The sequence below is a fragment of the Epinephelus lanceolatus genome, chromosome 11, assembly GCF_041903045.1.
Source record: "Epinephelus lanceolatus isolate andai-2023 chromosome 11, ASM4190304v1, whole genome shotgun sequence".
Taxonomy (NCBI): Eukaryota; Metazoa; Chordata; class Actinopteri; order Perciformes; family Serranidae; genus Epinephelus; species Epinephelus lanceolatus.
Genome location: NC_135744.1, coordinates 42455970 through 42478166, shown reverse-complemented (window position 1 = coordinate 42478166; position 22197 = coordinate 42455970). Strand labels below are relative to the sequence as shown.

At 43.4% G+C, this 22197-nt stretch overlaps 1 protein-coding gene across 1 annotated transcript in view; it reads left to right on the top strand.

The window, feature by feature from the left end:
• Positions 1-22197, top strand: part of LOC117268888 (cell adhesion molecule DSCAML1-like) — a 70227-nt gene that overhangs the window by 23945 nt on the left and 24085 nt on the right. Inside the window, exons 4-7 of the mRNA XM_033645644.2 lie at positions 19327-19473; positions 19558-19836; positions 21213-21488; positions 21836-22132. Of these exons, the coding sequence (XP_033501535.1) occupies positions 19327-19473; positions 19558-19836; positions 21213-21488; positions 21836-22132 (999 nt within the window). The remainder of the gene's footprint in view (positions 1-19326; positions 19474-19557; positions 19837-21212; positions 21489-21835; positions 22133-22197) is intronic.

The window sequence follows — 22197 nt, the reverse complement described above, 5'->3', positions numbered from 1 at the left end:
CATTTCCCAATGATTCGAATCACTTTTGGATGGAAACACAGCTTGTGTTGTTTAAGTACAAAAACTAAACAGGGTTCAACAAAAACAAATTTCAGAATGTAAAACGTGGAGATCGAAAATTACAGAGACACAACAACTTCCAACACATTCCTGAATTTTGTAAATTTAATGTATCATTACTCTGTTGTTAAAATGGCAAAGCACCTGACTAGAACATGACTAGACCTCAAACTGAGTGACTTGAAACTTACTTGCGTCTTGCAAAACAATGACTTGGTCCCACCTCTGCAGTATATACAGTACATTTCTATTAGAGTAGAAATATGAAATATATGTTGTAACATTAATGAGTGCAATACAGTTATACTGTATGTATACATGCTCTCTCCAGTATATATTTTCATTACAGTTCTGATACAGTTGCATACATATTGCCCCTTTCTTTACACACACACACAGACTGCAGCTTCTCCTCTCAGTAATTAAAAAGTTGGTGTCACAAGGCTCCACACAGGTGCAGCGAGGAGAGAGGTGGCAAAGGCAGCGGGACCTCATGGAGAGCGTTGGTGTGTTAGGACACGATGTCTGTTTGTAAATCTGTGCTTTTGCACTCAGAGCAGGAATACATTAATAGATACTCTTGTCTGGGACACAGCAGACTCTTGTAAACACCGGTCTGACACACACACACACTCACACTCGCTTCTGCAAAGTACAAATGTACAAGCCTGCCCCCTCCACTCGCACACAGATCCTCCTCAAAAGTAACACAATAAAGCCATTTTCAGATTTTACATGAAGCTGCCTGAATACGAAGCGCTCATTAAACATTAACTCGGGATACATTAAAGCTGAGCGCTGCTGTGTGATGGCTGTCCTGTTGTTGTGCTGCTCAGGCTGCCTGGGTGCAGCAGGACGTTGTGTGACAGAGGAGGACAGGGAGCACGTGGCGTCCCCAGGGCTCATTGAACACAACCCCATCGACTGTTGCCCTCTGTCACCCCCACCCTACAGTCTCACACCATGCCTCCCTCCCTCACCTCTCTCTCCTCTGTCCCACATGGCACACAGCATGGCCATGGGGGTTAGCGGGGGACTGTAAAGACTAAATCATGCAGCTGAAGGTGCTGCTATTACATGCATACACATGCAAACATATGGCGGCAACAACAAAACCCAACAAGGAGCAGCTTATTGCAAACTTACCCAAGAGACGACAAAACAACCTGGAAATAAATTAATTTTTAACCTCTCTAATCCAGTTTCAAGAGTAACCAATGAAGTCACTTGTTTGTGCAGTTTGTTTACCTTTGTTTCTTCTTCTCTCACTTTCTCTGAATATTTCTGCCCCTCTCACATTTGCCCCAATGTGCTGAGAGCGACTGAGAGCCGGGCAGGAACAGATGGGGTGCTGGCAGCCATCTTTTACTCAGTTAGGTTGAGTAGGCACGTGGGTGGGTGTGTGAATTAGCACAAACAAGTGTGTGTGTGTGTGTGTGTGTGTGTGTGTTAAGGGGCACAATAGGCATAATTATCTCTGCTTGAGAGGCCCAGTTTGGGGGGTGTGGGGGGGCTGGCGTAGAGAGGCGGAGTTCAACAATGGCTCAACCACGGGCTTTGTGTGTACAGAGCAGAGGGCTGACAAGTGTCGGCTATTATTGACTATTTACACACTACTACACACGCCTGCTCACGTGCACGTAACACAGAAACATGCACACACTCTATTGCTGCTGCCGCCGTCGCTCTTCACGGCCTTTTTTCTCTTTGTGTCTCGGTCAAACACACACACACACACACACACACACATGCAGTGTGAGCATGTTTACGGTGCATCAGTGTATCAGTGTCAATCAGTGTAAGAGGGAGAGATGGGGAAGCCCCTGCGAGCACATCACTCTGACAGAAATCTGGCCACTATCTCACCCTTCAAGCCAGGCTGTGTGAGAATATATCAACGGAGAGAGAGTTGGGGAAGTCTGGTTTGGATTCACACATTTCTAGTCTTGTGGCTTGAAAGACAATTACAGTCCGATAAACCCGGGGTCTTATTTTCTGCTTTGCCATTATTTCTTTTGGTCATCGTAACATGGCACTAGCTGAGATCTGGGAATACAGCATGAATAGAATTTGTGAGGAAAACTTTGTTTTTCTTGCATGCCTCAACGGTGAACGAAGAATCCCAAAACTGAGAGAATTCTGAGAATGGGGGCCACATTTAACAACAGCAAAATTATAACAAAACATTCATCTACAAACTCTCACACAACTTGCGCAGTATAATCCAAGTCTCATGTATCAGCTCAGTACCTCTCAAACATGCATTTTTTTTAGGGATGCACCAAAATGAAAATTTGTGGCCGAAGCCGAACAAAATTAAACGCTTGGCCGAATACTGAATATTGTTGTTTAGTTTTTCATTAGTTTTTGCAGATGAACCCTCCAGATTAGTGTTGTCACAGTACCAAATTGGGACCCACTGTACGATACCAGTGAAAGTATCACAGTTCTGAGTAGCACCACGATACCACAACGAAAATGAGGCAGATGTGCCTTTTGTCATTTATTAAAATATAAATCACTTTTCTATAACACATCAATGATATTTCAATGGAATAAATTACTTATTGACTTATTCATACTTCAAAAACAGCATCAATGAGTGATGAACATAGGGGGGATCAAAATAAAATAAATAAATGAAATAAGAATCAACCAGCCACCCTCCTCCCCTGACAAGTAAAGACCAGTCCCTTCATAAGTAAAGAACAGTCCCTAAAGTGCGGTCAGGTTTGTGGAGCGTTACCTGCCACAAAGAGAGAAATGTGAACAGCTCGTTTCTCCTCTGACACGTCACATACCTGTGTGCCGCCACAGCTCAGCTGTTCAGGTACTACTGGGCAGTCATGACACCAAGAAGAGGAAATTATTGGACCTGGAGCTGGACTTCTCCGTCGCCGGTAAGCCTTATCTTGCGCCGCGGAGCACTATGGCCGCCGTATTTGACAGGAATACATTCCTGTCTGTGTCTGTGACCCCCGTTCAACCCACAACCGGTGGGATTCGCCTTTAGTTTCTGCTGCTGGTTGAAATCTGTACTCGCACAGCGTGCTGAATGATTTATTTTGCTTGCACAAAACTATTTTTATTCGCACCTGAGGTACCGCAGTACTACGATGCTCCAACATTATGGTATCATATGTACGGTGGTGTTTTAGTACTGTGGTCTACCGTTGGTACCAGTATACCCTGCAACACTACTCTAGATAGTTCAGTATTACATTCTTTGCAAACCGCTTTTATTCTATCACTCTCCAACACTTTGAAATATCGCCACACAGCCGACATTTTACTCCATCCGTCACGGCACGCTGTTTGATTGCGTCATCAAAACACGCCGCTATTATTCGGCCTTGCTTTTCACTTATTCCACCAAATACCGAATGTGTGTTTTTTTGCAACATTCGGCTGAATATATGTGGTGCATCCCTAAATGTTTTACTTAAACCTTACTATTTAAAACACTTATGCGTTACTGGTATGCGGAAGAGTTTTAGGTTTTAGTGAACCATGTATGTTTATGGTATGGTAAGTGTAGCGGTTGTGTGCTCTCTCTTTCTTGCGTTGTGTATAATCATGAGAAAAATCAGAGCACTGTTGACACTTGCCGTTTAGAGGAATATTTGTACAGTCAGTCTTGGCCTCATTTACACACATGTGCCCTCACACTGGGAATACAAAATAAAAAAGGAGTGCAAGTTAGCTAAACCTTGTGTTACACTAACCACGTTACACATAAATAATTAAAAACACCGTCAACTTTTACAAAAGGACGTGCTCAACCGATCGGGAGCTCCCGTCTTACACAAGGTAACATAGCTACACAACCCTTAGATATAAAATTAAGATAAATAATACAAAATAATTACGGAGCTGATAACACGTGCACATACCAGGGAGACAGCGCAGCCAAACTGTTGCTATCTTCTGGGGTACACGACCCTAGTTTGCAGGGGTGTTGCGTTCGCCGACCATAAAATAAATCAGTTTCAGTGAGAGTAATCAATAAAATGAAGCAGTGTGAGCCATGACAAGTGGACTCATACATACTGTATATTAACTCCATTACATAAGCATGAAACTGGATAGATGAGACTTGAATTGTTTGTGGACGGATGTTTTGTTATAGTTTTGCGTTTGTTAAATGCAGTCGCCTGTGGCTTCAGTTCGTCAAGAACTTTCTCCATTGTTGCATTCTTTGTTCACTGTGGAGGCAAGTGAGAAAAACAAGTATCTTTACAAACTCAACGTGACACCAGGTGAGTAACTTCTATACAAAGACGAAGCAATCCTGTTGGCTATACAAATAAAGTTTGTCATTATTATGAATATATTATTGCAGTAATCTGGTTATCTTCAGGAGTTGTAGTTTGATTGCAACTCCAACATTCGTACATATGCCACGTTATGATGAACCAGTTATTCTTGTATAACCTACGTATTTCTGAAGGCTGTGGTCCAGTTAGGAGGCAGGTTGGGGTGATGGATGGGTCACAAAACTCAGGACTATGAGTTCTTTGAGTCATTTTAAGGAATGTCCTCACCATGTGTCTTTTCCTAAACCCAACCCCAGTAACTTAACTTGCCTCACCTTAACCTCCATAACTTTACGTTAACGACATAACGTCATTCGTGGGGCACCAGTCTAGGATATCATTCGTCAGGTGGTGTGTGGTGTTTTATAGGATATCATATGAACCCTTGTATGGGGATACACTCTACATTACATTGTTGTCAAGGTAACGTGATCACATCGCTTCATATAGATTGCAGGTCAACATCCAGTCTTCAGTCTTTCAGATGAGAGTAATTATTTCTGTTTACTGGCTCTGTGAGGGATCGTTGTTAATCTGCTCTGCTCACCACATCCAGAGTCGTAAGGAAAGTGAAAGCAGGAATGCTTGTGTCGAGGCTTAGAGTAAAAGAGTCGGAGGGTTTATGTGGCCTGGATTGGGTTAAGAAATAGGATTTCAGTAAAGAGGTTTTACCACTTTCCTCCCGCTTTCTTCTACTCTTTTGTTTAGGTTAGTGAAAGAGGGATTAGTGCGAGGAGATTACAGCAGGCTTTACTAAGAAATAGTATTTAAGGAAATGCTTCTTTACTCATCAGCTCGCAGCGGTGGTACAGTAATACGTTTGGTTCTGCTTTCCCCTCAGTTTTCACTTATTTCATTTCCGTCTTTCTCTCCTTAAAGGCAGAGACTGTCTTTCAAATCCTGTCAGAACATTTCTTAACTTATTGGTTTTAATAGTGGTTTTACAAATTTCCATCTGATTTCATGGGATGATTAGTCTAAAGTGATAATTCTGTCTAAATGTGTAATGACACAGGACAAAGATAAGGTGTGACAGGAAGAGCACTAGAAACTGAAAGTGTATGCCAGAATCAGATATTCTTAATGAAGCCATGAACAGATACACTGGATACACTGCACACTGTGATTTATTCTGGTAGAGAGTGACAGATTTCACACTTCAGTGACCCTGATGGAGACATTTGTTTTTTACCGTGTTACCGTGAATGCAGCTGGTTGTCTGGGGACCGTGTGGAGACATGAACAGAGATCAAATGGGATCCCTGGTGGTCATCCAAGTGCCATGTTCCTACATGACCTCTCAATCAGACCTATTGATCCGCCTCACTATTAGCTGTCCAAACACACATAAAGGCCGGATCAACAGAGCGGGCTGTGATTGACGGCGGAGGGCGGAAGATGAGGGAGGTGAGCGGATCGGTAACGCTGTGTTAATGTGACAGAAAAGTCATAGGGAGAGGTTGTGATGTTTCCTGGCTGCTGTTTGTGGGTTAGTATGTACATAGTAAATATTATGTGTAAGCAAGTCAATAATTCAACATGCTTACAGCACGGAGCTGTTTGCTCTCTGTGTTTCTCTCTGCAGTGAAACTCTGTTAATACTTAAGTCAACATTTCAGCATGTTGTATGTACAGTAGGGATGATGTAGTGCAAACAGCAGTCACTATCTTTGTGGATCAATTAAAAAAACATAGGGTCAGTCTGATTGTTTTGTCTATACAATCTCAGACAATACTGACATGAAGAAGAGACATCTTCATGGTCTCCTGGTTTGCGTTGGTACCTTGAGTTGTAAACTGACCTTCTTCATGTTCTGCAGATTCAAACTGGAATTTTGAAGGTTTTTTTTCTCTTATATTTATACTTCTACTCCACCACATATTTGATGACTGTAATTAATTTGCAGATTCAGAATAAACAAAGCAAATGATCTTTTTCACTACATGCATTATTATATATTAAACTATATGTGTCCACAGTGTACAGTACTTATAATTAGCTCTCTTTTGACTATCTACACCATCAAAATGCTGCATATATATGTTGAAGCATCACTAATAAAAAAGTACTTTTTGCTAATAATACTTACATACTTTTACTTAAAGTTCCCCTCCAGGCACATTTTAGTACGTAAAAATACTCTGCTATGACTCATATTTTGCTCAGCATGGTTTCCCCCAGTGACTATATAAAGCAAGCAGATGCATCTGTACTTCCTCCCACTGCACAAATATGAGGTTAAAAATATCCTGAATACAGCCGTTGCTGTCTTGCACTGGTGTTGTCGTTTAAAGTCAGAGTCCGCAATCTTCCCACTGTCTGAACAATCACAAGCAGCGCCACTGATTGAGAGCATTTGATTGGCACACGCAGCTGTCAATCATGACGCCAAACTCTCTTTTTATGGCAAAAAAAAAAAAAAAACACTTCGAGGATACTACATACACATCTATCTGTCTCCCTCTTTGAGAAATTCTGGATCTGGCCTCTGCCCTGCCCACCACTAGGCTTCTAAAATGATGATGGCTAACGTAAGAGGAAACATGGGAGACATTCAACCATACATGTTCAGCCTCGGTCAGACTCAGGGTGCCTTTGGAAATACTTGCGCTGGAATTCCACTGGATGCGTGCTCCGCCGTCCGTCAACACCCACCAGCTGCGTTTGCTGTGCGGAGCGGTGCAGCTCCGCCGGACAGCGGGAGTAACAAGGACCCACGAGATCTCGTGAATTCACACATAATCACGCGATATAACAAGATGTAGTTTCTATAAACAGAAGCACAAAACCACAGGAGTAGTAGGAAGACATCTGGGTGCACCTCCATGAGTAACATTTCCTCGTCCATGGTGTCAACGGGGTGAAATGACGTCTGAAAACCTGCAGGGAAATATGGTCTGCCATGAACACTGTGTATTTTATTTTGAAAATTACCCGGATGTTTTATTTTGTTTCTGTGCACGACTTCCTGCTCCGTGCCAAATTGCTGCGTTGTGCTCCGGCGTCCGCCAAAAATAGAAGTCCTGCGTATCTATTGCAGAGGGCTCAAGCGCCGCAGCTGTGCCGCAGCCGGTGGAAGCTCACACATTGACTAGAATTGAAACGTATCGGCTCCGCTGCCGTTCCAGAGCACAGACGCAAACCAACACACATCTGGTGAAATCTGGGGGTTACTCCAAGTGCCAGAGAGCACTCTGGCGCAGACTGGACCATTTGTAAATTTGGAGTGCCTATTCACAACACTTCACTGTCGGAGCAGCAGAGCGTAATCTGGGCACCTTATTTTGGTGTGATTAACATAAGCATTCGTAAATTCATGTATTGCATTTTAGTGTAGAGCGTCTAATTGTAATTACAAACGCATCCTCAAACTCAGATGAGGAGTTTGTTGTGCACCAAAAGTGGTGACTAGCAGACGTATCAGAGTGGAACGTGCAGTTAGCATCTTTAATATGTTGAAGTTGTTTGTTAGCTTGGAACTAGCTGTGGCTGACACAGCATTAGTGGTTGTAAAACATACAAAAATCTTTGCTACGTGTGTTTACATTGGTTCAGATTACATCCAAAAACTGCACACTCTGCAGTCACTATGCTAATACTCACTCTGCTATCTGCATTGACAAGGGGTTTAGGTCTCTTTGCCAGTGTTGTGTCAGAGTCTGTTCCCCCGTGGAGCTGTACTTCCTGTATTGGATGATGATTGGCTCACGCGTCAGTGATGCACCTAATCTAGCTCACCTAGCAAACATTTGAATCCCAGATTTGAGGAAAGCTCTCTTCAGTAGATGAATGTGAAAACACCTCAGTCAGTCAGTACAGTCAAGGTCAGACATTTTATTTGACATAAACATAAGAAAACACATTTTTGAGTGGGGGAGATCTTTAAGTGAGGTTTTTAATGCAGGACTTTTGTTAGTAATAGAGTAGTTTTAGTAGTAGTTCTACTTTATTGCTGCTTCTGCCACAGTAACAATGTTGAGCACCTCTTCCACTGCTCTACTTTACCCACTGCATGTTTGTGATGGTGCAGAGGCAGAAAGCAGTGGGTGTCACACGCACTTAAAAAGCATCTTCAAATCAGTGATCACTGCCTTGTGGTGCCAGCACAGAAAATACTGCACACTGCTTCCCACTGAAAGTTACTGTTTATGTCTCTATTGTTGGTGAGGTGAGCAGGATGGTTTCTGCAGGTTAATTTTGGTAAATGATATATGATTTTCTTTGATTCTGAGTGTATTTACCACCATTTGGTGTGCTGTTAGAGATTTCTACTGTGCTTTCTGGTAAACAATGTGCGTGTGTGTGTGTGTGTGTGTGTGTGTAGCAGCAGTTAAGCTCTCTCTCTCTCTCTCTCTCTCCCTCCATGCTGGGCAGTGACACTCCTCTGCCACCAGCACTCTAATAGGGAGGGACCAGGCCGCTCACTCAGTCCCGCTAATGCAGCTCACTGCCCCGGGCCATGGGCTAAGCTGAAGTACACCGCATCACACACACACACACACACACACACACCACACACACACACACGATGGCAGACACACACCGTATATCCAACTCTGTCTCTTCTCTACTGCTAAATCAAAACAAGGTGGAGGGCGAGAGCTTTTTGCCGCTGGATGTTTACTTTGGCTGAATGACATATTTTTTTAAAGAACAGAGTTACTTCAGTGTTTAAGCCTCAGTGCACACGCGATTAACAGTTCAATAAGAGTTAACGGGATATCCAGTTGAAGGGTAGGTGTTTGGACCATGGTGGCACACTTCTGTATGGCGCGGTGCATCGGGATGTCTGTGTGTGTGTGTGTGTGTGTGTGTGTGTGTGTATGTGGTTTCTCTCTCCCGGGACTCTCATTATCACTGCTGTCCCAGATGTCACCAAGCACATGAAACACACGTCATGAATAATGGAGTCCTATTTCTACATCTCTCCCCATTTCTCTCCTATCCTCCCACCCTCTTCCCTTCCATCCCTCGTTTCCTCTGATGCTTCTACTGATGCTTAATCTCCTCAGCGCTCCCTCTATCTGAGATGGTCCATTTAGCTTTATGCAGCATCGTCGGCCTGTCTGGTTAGGATGGGTTTATGGGGGGGAACATGGCGTCTCTGCAGCGTTGCGTTGAGTTATATTCACGCAAACGACGTCTTTTGCATACGATCAGTTTTATGTCTGTCCCCGACTGGCTGTTCAGCTTCTCGATAGGCCGCCCCCCCCCCACCCCTCCGCATCATCCCCTCCCCCAGTGTTTACTGTTTAAAGTCACACAGGGCAAATTGGGACAGAGCAGTCAAGTGAAGCAGAAGAGACGTGGTCCCATCGCAGTGGAAACTGGACTCTGCTCTGTCTGTCTACTCTTTCTCATCCCTCTTTCTCTCCTCGACCTCCACCTTTGTCCACTCCTCCCCTCTGTCCCCTCAACTTTCCAACATCCTCTCTGTGCTCGGGGTGAGTCGGTGCACAACACAGCACAGTGGCAAGGGACAGGCAGGGCAGAGAGATGTGATTGAAAGATGAGGTAAGCAGTCAGAATTGGTTAGGAAAGAGGACAGCAGTTAGGATTAGACAGTGAAGCGTGGCTTTTTAATGAAAACATGACAGGGCCGCGGCTCCTTCTACGTCTTGCATCTCGTCCCCCTTCCAGAAAATGAACAAGCGACGGAGAAGAAGAAGCGAGAGTAGGGGTGAGAGAGAGAATTGAATGCAGAGATTCAGATATTGCTCATGCAGTGTCAGTCTTAACTGGCAGCGTGACTCGTGCTCCGTCTGAACAGTTTGGTCGTGTTAACAAAGTCTCTTTTATGGAGGAGATGCAACGGGGTGGGCTCCCATTGCACAATTAGTTGTTACACATCAGTTGTGCCAATAAAATCTGCTTTGAATGTGAATTGAAAGGAGTTAAGAGGGCGCCATTCATAGATGTTAAGTAAGTGTGCAGCAGAATAAAAGCCAGGAAAGTGTATATATTTAATTGGCTGACACCTGCTTCTACTCGGGCTTTTAATGTACACAGCGGAGAGAGGGGAGAGAGCAAAGGGAGGGTGGAGTGGGCGCTCGCTTTGAATACAGATGCAACACCCCTCTTTTTTGCATAAAGGTTTGAAAGGAGGGGAGAACACAGACATGGACTGTTATCTCCTCCACAGTTTACCCTCCATCTTTCCCTTTGCTTTCCTCCCCTACTGTCTTCTCTTCCTTTCTCCACTCATTCCTCTCTAAATCAAGTCATTCAGCCCAACAGCGCCGATTTTCTGCTTTAACACATTCCTCTGCTGCAAAACTGGACCACTGCCATTCACTGACTCCACTGTGCTAATTTTGTAACACAGTTTATTATTTCTCATTCCAGCCGGGAAATATTTTTTTGTCCTATTTTAAGCCCGGTAGGTGTTTCTGTGTGTGTTTGTGCCTAGCATGTCTGCATTTGTGAGCGCCAAGCACATTCCAGCACCGCAGAGAATATCTCCCGAATATGCTGCGTTTTTTTTCCCCCTTTCTTCTTCTTTCTGTGACAGTCACAAGTCTTTGATCCGCTTCTCCTTCTCCTCCTCTGTCTTCTCACCTCCTTTCTTCTCAGCAAGAAGGCAGACATACAGAATGCAAACGTTAAAGTCAGAATATCGGCCACTTTTTCTGTCTCCATCTTCAGAGGGTTATTATTCGTTTGCTAAATTACAGCGTCTTACTAAACTTTGACGTTCATGTGTGGTATGTGTTTATTTGTGTTTGTGTGTATCACAGTTTTTTGGATATCTGGAGTTCAAACCAGACAGTATCCTTTGGCAGTGGGGTTGTTATCATCAGAAGCAATGATGACAGCATTTCATTTGAACCAGAATACTCACTATTACTTATCAAAACAACAAAACTAAACATTGTAATTATTACTGTTTTAAAACCGGGCCTTGATGATGTAAAGCTGCAACCTCTTGCTTCCGCAACATGCAAGTGTCAAAAATTGCAGTTCCTCAAATGGCCACTTGAGGCTGGCTCCAAAAGCGAGTTAATCCCCACAGACCTCCATGTTAAAATGCCCAACTTAGCGGCTAAAATAAACATGTTTACAGCCTGGAACAAAAATCGATAGCTAATTTCAACACTGATGTAACTGTAAGGGGGTTGAATTTTTACATAAGTCACCAGTTTGCAATAAAGTTACTCATATTTAAGGGAGAGGCTACTTTGAGTGTCCTGGGCTTCTCAGTCAGATCGACCCCTCACTCCTCCACAGCACCAAACTCCTGTCCAAATATGATCACTTCTGGCTCCAAAAAGCAAGATGGCGACGACCAAAATGCCAAACTCAAGGTTTCAAAACAGGAGACCACAAACCAGTGGATAACATCACTGTAGATTGCGTTAAGTAAATTTAGGAAGGGCCCATTCACTGGATATTTTCAGGGGGCCAGCCATTTCTATAGGCAGGCCTGCAGTGCAGTTGGAAGACTACTGGGGCCAAATGTTTACAGTCACTGCTGCACCCATTACATATATAGATAAAATATGTAGGCCTATTTTTTATCATTAAAGTTCTATACATTGCTGGTTTATTGGTGAAAAAAATAAATCCAGGGCGCGTCAGTAGTGTAGTGGATAGTGCCGGCGCCCCATGTACAGAGGAGATACCTTGCTGCAGTGGTTGCAGGTTCGACTCTGGCTTGCAACCATTTGCTGCATGTCAACCCCCCCGCTTGCTCTCTCACCCCATTACACTCTGTCCTGTTCATTAAGGGCAAAAGCCCCAAAAAATAATCTTTAAAAATAAAAAATAAATCCAACATTACATTTTTGAATTTTAAAGCAACTGGCTGTTTTATGAGTATCAGTGGAGGGAAATTACAAATCACCTTTTATTTTATATTCACTATTCATATCAGTGATCCCTTCAAACTCTATGTGTACTAGAATATGAGATAACTGTCTCTTATTAAAGCCTCAGGTGATGTGTAGATATTTCAGCTCACATTTCAGCGTAGTGATACCTCTGAAATGGACAGCGAGAGCCCCTTCCCATCCCTCCTTTGAAGCATAATCGTAATGGTAACCGTTTGAATAAAATTCTTTGAATCAATTTCCCTCTAATCTTTTAACTTAAGACCACAACTCTTTAATGGGTAAACATGTTGTGCTGCAGGCATCGACTGTATCTGAAGATTGTTGTTGTGGAGGAGTGAAGCCTCTGACCCTCCGCTGCTTTGCCACATTTTCTCCTTGCGCGAGCTTATAGTCTTCATAATGAGCAGCGAAAATACGCTAACCTTCATTTAACTGGCAGAGCCCTTCAAGGCAAGGAACCACTGCCTTTGACCATCAACAGTATTGAGTTGGACGGAGACTCCAGGGATCAGACTGTAGTGCTCTGCCAGGAGGAAAACAGGGATGTGAGTTCGATAGCTCATTAGCCTTTTCCAAACTGATTAGATATGGGGTCCATACTGGGAGCTCCCATGGGGACACCAGTGTTTTGACTCAGAGCTGTGAGTGCTGCACGATCATACAGTCAGTTTGTATTTCTGTTTTGTTTTTGTTGTGCTTTGTAGACAGGAAAAGCTGTATTCTGGATAAGATAAGATAATTCCTGCTAAGAGAGGAAAAAGGTTGTCTCCTAAAATAGATTAGTCTAGATTGTGTGGAAATTTGCCCCTTTAAAGCATGTAGGTCAGATTCACATCCAAGAGCTAAATTAGTTTCCTGTTGAGGGTAGAAAAGTCCAACTTAGTTTCCAAACTGCACATAAAACTGCCAATGAACAGGCCCCAAGTAATTTTTAAACTACTTTCGTGAGTCCTGAGGGTGTGAAAAGCTAAATAAGTTTCTTATATTATACTTATTTTAAGGCACAGAATTGGACTAAGCTGCCTTTCAAACTAGCAAACTCCAGACTGAGGCTCAGGATACAGGAAAACTAAAAGAAAGTGTGTTATGTCTGTGTGTTTTGGGGAATAATTGTGATTGGATAAAAAACCAACTTGCATCTGAAAAGCTATATTTAGCAACGTCATGCAATGCTATGCTTTTCCCATTAACTTCACCGACTTCTACTATCCCACCTTTTTTTTCTGCGGTCACACGACACAGAGGGTTTCACTGTTTCGTCCTCGATGATTGCAGACACATTGTGCTTTAATAATTGCTGAAAGTACACCGAAATCGTAACAGGATGGCAGTGAGAAGACCCTAGCAACAGGGAGAGGATGAAGAAAGCGTGAGAGTGGGAGGGAGGGGGGAAAGATGCAGAACATCAATAAATAATGGCCCCACTGAGGAGGTGGAAATATGGGCCTCGTTATCTTTGCGCCGACGCCTTCATTTGCATGTGAGAAAATGAGGCTGCTAGCTCGCACACACACACACACACACACACACAAAGTGCACGCACACACACTCTTGGACCCACACGGGCTACAGTATGTATCCTATTTATAGACTCTCTATTATGTTTTTATTTTTTTCTATTCTCTCTCGCACATTTATACTTCCATTATTTTCCTTTTTCTTTCTGCTCTTTGGAATTTGTCATAGCAGCAGGTCTGGCCTGTTGTGTGACTGTGAGGCCGCGGGCATTTTGCTGGATTAAAAAAAATGAAGCGAAAGAAACCCTTTAATACACGAGAGAGGTTCGCTGAGGACATACAGCATGATTCATTTGAGTAATGGCACTTTTTTACATTGCATACATTCAAACATGGCGTACAGTTGAACTTAGCTTTTTAGCCGTCTGTGGATTTGAATCAGTTTCAAATAAATGTGTGTTACCTAATAAGGGTAGATGCAAACAGTGCAAGGCTAAATTTGTCTATGTATGCTACTGTTCATGCACTCATGTGAACATAGTAAAAGCAGCTGTGGAATGGCCTGTTGAATTAAAACAACTTTAAAGATTAAAAATTAAACATCTGGACAAGCAGACTGTTCTAATGCACTGTTTGTACATATATGTAATAGTAATGTGCCACAACTTATATGTAACCTTCATAATCGTGAGCCAGTAATTCATATATAACCCATGTTATCGAGAAGGCTGCAATAACATGACCAATTTGCTGAGGGGAGTAAAGATGGAAAGTCTGCATAAGCAGGCAGGTTGGGGTGGTGGATGGGGCAACAGGCACAGGACTTTCCTCCAGGAGACTGGTGTTTGTGTCCCCTGTGAACCCAAGTACACAACACCATTCATGGAGTCCTAATTCGTTAGATATTATACAGATCGTTGTATGTGCATTTTCGTAAGATATAATACAAACCGTTAGAGGATACATCGGGAGAAGGAATGGGAGGCATGTGGAGGGAAATAATCTTGTTTTTACTGATGGAAAAATGACCCAATATCCAAAATCCTAAAGTTTCTCTTTTCTAAAGGTGCAGTATGCAGCTCTGGAGAAAGATAGTTAAATACAGATGACCCTGGGCTGGTACTGAACCACTAACCCAAAGCATCCGTATTTTACGTCCTGGGAATGACACTCAACAGTTTTACGAAAGAGAATAATACACAGTTGTTGAGTTCTTCTGTACCTTTAACTTTAACTCATCATTTTCCTGATCCAGTACTTGATTTAAGACTCCAATAGTCCCCCTCTGGACCCCATCTGCATCAGGAATACACAAACAATTTTGCACAATCTCTTCCGTGAATGTATCTCATTAAGACTCTGACCGAACTCATACAAAATCCAACAATGTTGACATCCTCTAGGCTATACAGCTTCTTACAAAAAGCTTCTTTCTGGGTGAGAGAACTCTTTAAAGAGCCATTTATAGCTGATGAAAAATACTTAAACCTCTAAATGGTTCCATCAGAGCTTTTTTGAGGATCCATGAGTGATTCCATTTTTTACCTAATGGTCCTTCTGGTTCCTTAGTTCATGGTGTTTTGCAAAGCACAAAGCTCCCATGATGGCCTTCTACAGATATGAAAACATGGATCACCACAGTCTATATAGTTTTTGGTATGAGTCTGCCATGAAGAAACGTGTCTGTGAAGCACAATGTGTGATGCAGCAGTTGCCTCTGTCACTGAACAGGAAGAAGGCGTCCCAACCAGGCCTTTCACAGTGGAGTTTTGGTTCACATGTCTTTCTTCTAATTTGAATACAAGAAAGTACATATACATTCATGTAAAAACAATTTCCTCTCTACCGAGCTACACCTGCCAACTGCATCAGCGTACATTAGGTGTGCCACCACTCATGGACAAGAGGCTCAGCTTGTGACAGTGCAAGATGTAAACTCTAATGGCGTCCTTGGCTGAACAGAGCTGTAAAGTTAGCTCAGCAGTGCTAGGTGAGCTGGCAGCAGATGCATACTTCCTTATGCACAGTGATACGGTTGGCAGATTTAGATTGGTAGAAAGAAAACAGTTCCTACATGAAGCTGCTCACAACAAGGTCTGTGGATTTTATTGAGTAACCGGGTCATGATTTCTGGAAAGAGACACTGCTGCTAAATTTTACAAATGTGTTTTCTGGCACTTTGAGCACCACAAGCCAGATGCCATCTAGTTCCATAATATTGGAGAGAGGGCAGACATCTGTACGACTTATATCTCCAACACTCTCACCAAAACAATCTAGACTGATAAACAGTCCTACAGGTAAGAGGAAAAATATGAAATTTAGATTTCCGGGTGTGCTGTCCCTTCAAAGTGGAGGAAAAACTGCAGGTTTGTGTAAGAATTTCACCTGCCAAACAAAGTTGTCATTCTCCTACAGAGAGACTGTAACATTACAGAGTAGTGTGAATGTGACACAAGTGAAAAAAAACAACAAATTACGCAACACTAACAACTGCGGTCATTTTCTGCTCGGAGCGCCTGCATGCATGTCTGCATGTTTTGCTGCAGCTGTATATGTGTGTGTGTGTGTGTGTGAAATGCACATTGGCTCAGTTTCTTGTTATCTAGTCAAGTCAGCATGAATAAAAGCTGAGGGAGCACAGTGATTTAGTAATTAATATTTTACTCTGTCTGCCACTCTGCTTAGAGACTGAGAGAGAGAGAGAGTGAGACGATGAGAGGGTTCACACAAAGAGATGGAGAGAGTCGACTAAAGATAGACTGATAGACTGATTCTGTGTACAAGCCACTCACTTAAACAGTACACATCGTATTATTCCCCTCATTATCTTCCCATCTTAATCAGTGTTGTTTCAGAGGGATGAATTCCTGCTGTAGACAGAAAGTGTGGCTTTGACAGATCCAGCTGACTCTCTCTCTCTCTCTCCCCCTGCCTATGTCAGGGTGTTGTGACAGGCGAGTAGTCGGTGTTGTGGGAGTAGCAGTCTTAAAGTGCTCATTATCCAGTAAGGCTTCATTCTGGGGGGCAAACAAAGGCTGCTGTGAAATTGCAGCCTGTGCCTCCCTCTCGGGTCATGCAGTATATTCCATGCAAACACATGCACAGTCCATAACTGCTACCTTCAGTGTTCCTGCTCAGCCCCACTGCAACACACCGACAAACACAGAGCTTGTAGATAAAATATTGATGCTGATAAACACACAGGTGCACCTGAATGTGGCCAATCCAGCTGCTGGTCTGATACTAAAAGACACAAGTGATGACAGTTGCTATTGTGTTTAAAGGTCCCATGCAATAGTATGGCTTCATTAATGTGCCTCTGGTTTCCCTCTCCTCCTCCAATCAGTGGGCACAGCATGCAAACTTGGGGTTATTTACATAAACACAGATCTGTGAGTAGCATAAAATGTGAGACACAAGTCAAATGCTATGAAAGAGAACAGGCAGCTCTCATCACACAGCCTAATAGCCAAGAAATTGTTAGCGATGTACACTGCTGCAAACCATGGATATGTTACATTTGCATATTATTATATAGCAGATACACAATGGTTTAGGTGTGGTTAGTTTTAAGCACAAAAACCACTTAGTTATGGTTACAAAAGAGATCTTGCTTTGGCTAAAAAATACCTCATTTGGGAAGCACAATCCCAGCAGGAAAAGCGGTGATGTCTTGGTGAAAAACAACCACTTTTCCAGCCACATTGCTAGCAGCAAAAGCAGCAATGTCTCGGTAAAAACGTGCCACTTTTTCAGCATTTTTTCAAGCAGGAAAAGCATCGATGTCTTGGTAAAATACGACCACTTTGGGGCCATTATCCTAGCAGGAAAAACATCGATGTCTTGGTAAAATACGACCACTTTTGGGCCATTATCCCAGCAGGAAAAACATCGATGTCTTGGTAAAATACGACCACTTTGGGGCCATTATCCTAGCAGGAAAAGCATCGATGTCTTGGTAAAATACGACCACTTTGGGGCCATTATCCCAGCAGGAAAAACATCGATGTCTTGGTAAAATACGACCACTTTTGGGCCATTATCCCAGCAGGAAAAGTAGCAGTGTCTTGGTAAAGTACAACCGCTTTTCAGGCCACTGTCCTGGTAGAAAAAAACGACGAGTTTGGGTAAAAAACAACCACTTTTCAACCACTATCCCAGCAGGAAAAGTAGTGATGTCTTGGTGAAAAACAACCGCTTTTCTAGCCACATTGCCAGCAGGAAAAGCAGCAATGTCTCTGTAAAAAAGTGACACTTTTTCAACATTTTTCCCAGCAGGAATAGCATTGATATCTTGGTAAAATACGACCACTTTTGGGCCATTATCCTAGCAGGAAAAACATCGATGTCTTGGTAAAATACGACCACTTTGGGGCCATTATCCCAGCAGGAAAAACATCGATGTCTTGGTAAAATACGACCACTTTTGGGCCATTATCCTAGCAGGAAAAACATCGATTTCTTGGTAAAATACGACCACTTTGGGGCCATTAACCTAGCAGGAAAAACATCGATGTCTTGGTAAAATACGACCACTTTGGGGCCATTATCCTAGCAGGAAAAACATCGATTTCTTGGTAAAATACGACCACTTTGGGGGCATTAACCTAGCAGGAAAAACATCGATGTCTTGGTAAAATACGACCACTTTTGGGCCATTATCCTAGCAGGAAAAACATCGATGTCTTGGTAAAATACGACCACTTTTGGGCCATTATCCCAGCAGGAAAAACATCGATGTCTTGGTAAAATACGACCACTTTTGGGCCATTATCCTAGCAGGAAAAGTAGCAGTGTCTTGGTAAAGAACAACCGCTTTTCAGGCCACTGTCCTGGTAGAAAAAACCGATGAGTTTCAGTAAAAAACAATCACTTTTCAACCATTATCCCAGCAGGAAAAACATCGATGTCTTGGTAAAAAAATAACCGCTTTTCAGGCCACTGTCCCGGTAGAAAAATACTACGAGTTTCGGTAAAAAACAACCACTTTTTGTGCTTAAACGCCACTGGAAAACAGCGATGGATTGCTTAAACAAACACTTTTGGTGCCTACAAAGCCACTGGGAACACAACAATGACCAAATGGCTAAATTACAACCAGTTCTGTTGTTTGTTGGTATATAGTGGTATGTAATGGTCTGCAGGTGTCTCCCTAGTTGACGGGAGATCCACCATCCCCTCCACCTCTAGGTGACAAAAGTCAGCTTATACATTCCCTTATATATGAATGTTGAACATTTTCTTCTAGCGACTGTGCTTCATCACATTTGATCTTTGGCCTTCTACTTTTGTGAGCACACTTGAAAGGAAGAACATTTAGATAGTTTGGCGATGCTGCACAACAGTTTTACATCGTGTGTAGAGGGGCAGTAAAACCGTCTCTGCTCTGTCTATGGTTGGTGTAAGTGACCGCTGTGTGTCCTCCAGGCCTTGAAAGAGTGCCAGGTTTTTGGGAAGCAACATTATCAGGCAGGTAGTGCCAACTGTTCAGGCAGCTGTTTGTTCTTAGCGCAATATGGTTTTGCAGTGAGCACAATGCATTTGTACCAGAGCGATCATCTTAATGCAGGTGTTTTTTACAGCGTGTTTGTGTCTGTCAGCAGTTTTTCTTTTGGGGAAATGAATGAATGAAGTCTTGAATGATGTGTCTTCCGCAGGTAACAGGTTCTCGCTGACCTCCTTCGGGGCTCTTTACATCTCTGATGTTCAGAAGGAGGACGCCCTCTCCACGTACCGGTGCATCACCAAACATAAGTACAGCGGCGAGACGCGCCAAAGCAATGGAGCGCGGCTCTCTGTAATGGGTGAGCAGCTTGGTGTTGTCACTTCACTCATGTTGGTCTGATTCATTGTCTTGACAAAATAATGACTCTATCTCTGCCCCCTAGACCCCAACGAGTCCTCACCCACCATCCTGGACAGTTTCCAAGCAGGGGAGGTGCAGGCAGGCCAGAGCATCGAGCTCCCCTGCATAGCGGGAGGGTACCCCAGCCCCACTGTGCGTTGGCTGAAAGATGGTCGCCCACTGCCCTCAGATGCCCGCTGGACACGGCGTTTGACAGGGCTGACCATCAGTGACCTGAGGCAGGAGGACAGTGGCAGCTACGCATGCGAGGTCACCAACAGTTTTGGCTCAAAGGAGGTGTCTGGACAGCTTCATGTTATAGGTGTGTGAGCACAACTACACACACATGCACACAACTCTATCGCAAACACCCTGACAGACTCCCACGCTGTCTTCTCGGTGAATCAGCCTGGCAGATGGACACATTCACAAACTCCTCTCCTTTTGGTTTGAGGCACACATATAAGTCGCACCTAGAGTGTGTCTGTAACAAACATGTGTGTGAGCTGTATGAAGCCCCGTCATATCAGGTCTCAAAAAGAGAGACAGGGCAGTAATTCACTGAGACTGAATCCGTAACACAGCTGCCAGCACCATTCACCGTCAGGGAGGAGGGCGAGGAAGACAGAGATAAATACGAGGGGTCGCAGAGGGGACGATCAGACATCCAGACAGTGCTAAAATGACATTATCTACAATGTAATAACAAGATAATAAGAGAGGCGGAGATAAATGTACATTGTGTGAAGTATACAAAGAAACAAAGAGCTGGAGAGGGCGAGACAGAGGGAGAGAATAGAGAGGCGGTAGGCTTTGCCAGTGGGCACATCATGGCAGCACACTCTGTGACTCTGACAGGGTGAGGGGGGGGTTGGGAGGCACAGCGATGCCCCCCAGCACACACCACCAGCTGCCTTATTGCTCACTGACATTTGCACACACACACACACATGGACATACACACACTCTCTCTCTCGCACACACACAAGTGGACAGAGATGTGAAGAGATATCTCCAGCTGCTTTTTTAATGAGTGCGTCGAACTGATTGAGTCACCGCCGCTGATTGTGCTCTCTCGCTCTCTCTCTCTCTCCGTCTCTGTGAATGTAAACGCCTACTGTATGTGTGTGTCACACTTTGAATCTAGCTGAATGATTTTAGACTAATTGGTATCACTAGATAATATGACATACTCATAAAAGGTTTTTAATTCGTATATAAATCAATTAATAGTTCATTAATGTTTTGCAAATGAATAATAACCTAATGTAATGTGTAAAGACAGGAAGTTAAGTTAGCAGAGTATGATGTAAATGTTCACTCACAAATCTGGCAGCACAAAATGTATTTTTATCTAATGGATAAAACTGGATCACTGGTCAGTGAAGCATTAATACCTGTGTTATTAAACACCAATAAATTAACAAATAACAACTGATAATCTCTATAATTATGATTCACTGCACAGTAGACCACAAAGTTCTATAAGCTTTACATCTTAAAATTTAAAAATTTATAATCTAATATATATAATGGTAAATAAAAGGCAGCAAAGCAATGCATACTTATAATAATAATTTCACTTACACAGCAGTTTTATAAATAACCATAAAAATAGAATATGCACAAACCAAAAGATAGAAAAAGTATATTTTTTCACATGTCTGTATTCTAACAAACAACGTGTCCTTTTCCCAGATCCACTTCGTGTGACCTTGTCCCCTAAGAATCTGAAAACTGGCATCAGCAGCACCCTGTTCTTCACCTGCACTGTGGAGGGCTCCCCAGAATACACCATCAACTGGTACAGCAACACGGAGCCCATTGTCCCCGACCAGCACATCTCCATCCAGGGACAACACAACGACACCTTGCAGATCACTGCAGCACAGAAGTTTCACTCTGGGGCTTACCAGTGCTTCGCCTCCCGAAAGGGCCACACTGCTCAGGACTTTTCCATTATTCTGCTCGAGGGTATGTGAACAGAGACTGTCGGGGAACTAAACGAGTGCACATTCTGTATAAATGGGGATGCAGCAGGCACTTTATTGCAGCAAAATGACACATGACAAAAAGGCTGACTGAATTTAGAGCTTCTACTTTTGCTGTTGACTTTTATTCTTTATATGAATTACTGGTGCATAAATTGTTTGAGATTGCAAATGTCATTTATAGACACATAAATATGACACCACAGAGCTGTTTGGTATTAAATATGCAGCAATGATGGCAGCACAAACACATCTAAATCTTGCTTTTCTCACCATTCGCTCTTTATGTCCTTCTCTATTTGTCATCCTTCTCTCTCTGTCTTCTCTTAGATGGAACTCCTCGTATTGTGTCTTCCTTCAGCGAGCGGGTGGTGAACCCCGGCGAGCCTTTCTCCCTCATGTGTGCTGCCAAAGGAGCCCCGCCCCCCTCCATCACCTGGACGCTGGACGACGAGCCCGTGGTGCGAGACTCCACCTACAAGACCAGCCAGTACACCCTGTCGGACGGCCTGACCGTGTCACACGTCAACGTCAGCAGCCCGCTCATTCGAGATGGGGGAGTGTATCGTTGCGTCGCACGCAACTCGGCCGGTAGCGCCGAGTACCAAGCGCGCATAAACGTAAGAGGTGCCTGTCTGCTTTTCAATATAAATGCACCCTACACCTGACTCTACACAAACACAAAAGGGCTA